This window comes from Phragmites australis, chromosome 10 (genome assembly GCF_958298935.1).
Source record: "Phragmites australis chromosome 10, lpPhrAust1.1, whole genome shotgun sequence".
In the NCBI taxonomy this organism is placed as follows: Eukaryota; Viridiplantae; Streptophyta; class Magnoliopsida; order Poales; family Poaceae; genus Phragmites; species Phragmites australis.
The window spans coordinates 5074281-5077504 of record NC_084930.1 but is presented as its reverse complement, the minus strand read 5'-3'; the positions used below and the strand labels follow the sequence as shown (position 1 = coordinate 5077504).

Here is a 3224-nt window from a genome sequence, read left to right as displayed (position 1 = left end):
AGGCATGTGCGGCTTGGGCCGAAGCGAGAAGAGGTGGGTTAAGGACGACCTGAGAGAGAGAGGGTGGGAGGGGAGATGGGCTAGGCTAAGCTAGGCCGAGAGGGCCCGGGAGGGTTTGATCTTTTCTCTTTTTATTTTCTTTTTTTTTTCTATTTTCTTCTCCAAGCATTTTCTTTTATTTCATTTATGGATTTATGCAAAAAGCATTTTATTTGCTTTTTTTTTTACAAAACTTGGGCTGTCACACCTTCTCCACTCGCAAGTAAATTCATTGGATTATATTGTGCCCTTTTTTTAACCGTTCCATCCCGTGCAGCACCGCATGCAACATTCTGGATTCTTTGGACGCCGCGCACGCAGGCGGGTCGTGCTGCGCGTGACAGCCGGTTTCTGCGGCCGGCGGTCACGCGCTTTTTGCCCTGCTGCCCCGCCGCACGAATGGCTGCCTACTTTACACCCAACCGGGCCCCTTCTTGCATGTGCACACAACGCTCTTGCCTACGCGGTCGACATGTTCGCGGCTCCGAGCAGCAGGAAGGTGGCCATCGCCGTGGCCGTCTTCGTCGTCTCCCTGTACCTGCCGCTGGTGCTCCCGTTCGGCGCCATCCACCGCGCAAGGGCACAGCAAGAGATCGGTAGGTGATGCCATGGCGCGCGCGCGCGCGATGTCGGAGACGCAGTTGGGATACCGGTTGCGCGCGAGCTGTGCTACTGCTTGATCCTTCTTGTGACATGCACACGTTTCATTGGCATTTTGGCTGATGCGTGGGGTTGGCATGGGTACAGAGGACGAAGGGGAGTTCAGCTACCGGCGGGACGCCGGGAACGGGCCGGCGCGGTGGGGCGTCGTCCGGACCGAGTGGGCCGTATGCTCCGTCGGGCGCCTGCAGTCCCCAATCGGCCTCTCCGACGCCGTCGCCGCGCTCGTGGACCGCCCCGGCCGCCTGGGCCGCTCCTACCGCCCCGCCGCCGCGTCCCTCGTCAACCGCGGCCACGACATCATGGTACGCACAAACTGCACCGCCGTGATTTCATGGCCGTCAATAGTTAACTCCGCTCGTTGATTCCGGATACGCAGGTGAGGTTCAACAGCGACCCCGGCGGCGTGCTGATCGACGGCGTCTCGTACCGGCTCAGGCAGATGCACTGGCACTCGCCGAGCGAGCACGCCATCAACGGCCGCAGGTACGACCTGGAGCTGCACATGCTGCACCAGAGCGTCGACAACCGGTTCGCGGTCGTCTCGCAGCTCTACAGGATCGGGCGGCGTCGCGACAGAACCATACACAGGGTCTGCTCACATCACCATCGATGCCCCATCCAATACGTGCACGCGCTCTATCTAACAACAAATCGCTGCTGCTTGCTCGGTTGAAATGCGCGTACAGCTCGAGCGGTACATCAGGAGGATCGCGAGGAGGAAGGACCACGAGGAGCTCATCGACGAGGTGGTGAATCCGCGGCGGCCGGTCAGCGGCAGCAACGTGTACTACAGATACACGGGCTCCTTCACGACGCCGCCCTGCACGGAGGGCGTGACGTGGGTAGTCGCCAACAAGGTAAACGCATGCCTGCACCACAGTCTAGCCTGCCAAAGGCAACGCCTCACTTGTGTTTGCCGCCTGCACGTAGCGCAGGTACGACGCGTGACGCGGCGCCAGGTGCGGCTGCTGAGAAATGCTGTCCACGATGTGAGCGGCGTTCCTCTCCGACGTGTTTGTCGCTGCCGTTCCGGCGTGCACGCTCACGAGAGCTCTGGTTGTGCGTGCAGGGCGCCAGGAGGAACGCGCGGCCGCTTCAGGAGGCGAACGGCAGGGCCGTCGGCTTCTACTACACCTCGCCGGCACGAGGCCGAGGGACGGGGAGCTAGCGTCAGCGACTAGCAGCGAGACGGCCGGCGGATTCTTCGTGTGTCTTGTGCTCTGCTCTGCTTCTGGTCGAGACGGCGCATGGCATGACCAAGCAGCTCATGTGTGTCCGACAGTACTGGGAATTTGGGATAGCACCGTTCTACATAGGCTGTAAAGGAGTCTAATTTGCTCCACAATCTTGCAAAAAAATATATGCTTAAGACAATCTTAATCCTTTTCGATAGTGAGCGAATTAGAATTCTAGCTTTGATAATCTTTCTAAAAGTTAGAACATTACGAAAAATCCTTTTACAAAGATCACTCTCTAAAATTAATGAGTTTTTTTTCACTATAGTGTATCATTTATAATGCGCGTTTGCTCGATCTTTCTAAGGTAATATGATAAGTCAATTAGTGTAGTTTTGATGTTGATGATCCAAAGGTCCGACTAGAACAGATCAAAAACCCTTGCAACCACTACTCCGTGGTTATCAACCGTGCCAAGACGCGGTTGACATCGCTAAGAAGATTTTTCTTGCAAGCGAATTAAGAACACAAGTAAGAACAGTTAGATACAATCTGAGTATTGCTAATTACCAATGAAGTACTCAAGTTGGAGTTCAACAAACCGATAAACGATAAAACTGTCTAGAACAGAATAATCTGAGCTAAATCCAAACCTAATCTATGACGGCTACTGTGTATATATAAGGAGAATGCGACGAGATAGACCTAGGGTTGTGCAGCTGTGGAAAAAGGCATGCACAACCTGTACTCCGACCTCGACACAATTACAAGATCCAACATGATCTAAAACAATGACGCAACATATTATTCCTTCGACTCTGACTAATCTATAAAGAATCTAAGGGTGAGATCAGATCCATTAAAAATATCTCGTCAATAACTTTCCAACGAATCTAAGAACGTCTTAATTGGACTCCGTATGCGAGAGTTATGCACGTTTTATTGACATTGTCATGGGACTCGACCACGACCATGACTTTGACCACGACCACGACTACGATCACAACTAGAGCTTAGATTCGTGTCTGAGTAGACTTGTCTTTTGAGGGATGATGTCCAGATAAGATTGTGGTGCTTTCCTCATATTTCTAAATAATAAAACATCACAAAGATTTAGTAGCAATCCATCATCCAAGAAAGTATGAACAGCAAGAAACGAGTTCACCTGGTGGTTTAATTATTGTGCACGTGCTCTTGTAATTGGACCTTATATGATTTGAGAAATATTAATAGTATTGATCGTATCTGAAGAAGTCATGGGCTCATCAATATGATTTATTCATGCATTCCCTTCCTAAACCTGATCACGACGGGTGCAGCCGTCGCTGGCCATGTGGCGCTTGGCAA

General features: G+C 52.2%; 1 protein-coding gene across 1 annotated transcript; it reads left to right on the top strand.

Moving 5' to 3' along the window:
• The first annotated feature begins 509 nt into the window (after nt 1-509).
• On the top strand, nt 510-2025 carry LOC133931118 (alpha carbonic anhydrase 2-like). The gene is made up of 5 exons (XM_062377931.1): nt 510-635; nt 787-1004; nt 1079-1291; nt 1389-1559; nt 1780-2025. Exons 1-5 carry the CDS (start codon nt 512-514, stop codon nt 2023-2025), a joined length of 972 nt encoding a protein of 323 aa, XP_062233915.1. The 5' UTR covers nt 510-511.
• Nucleotides 2026-3224: the final 1199 nt, after the last annotated feature.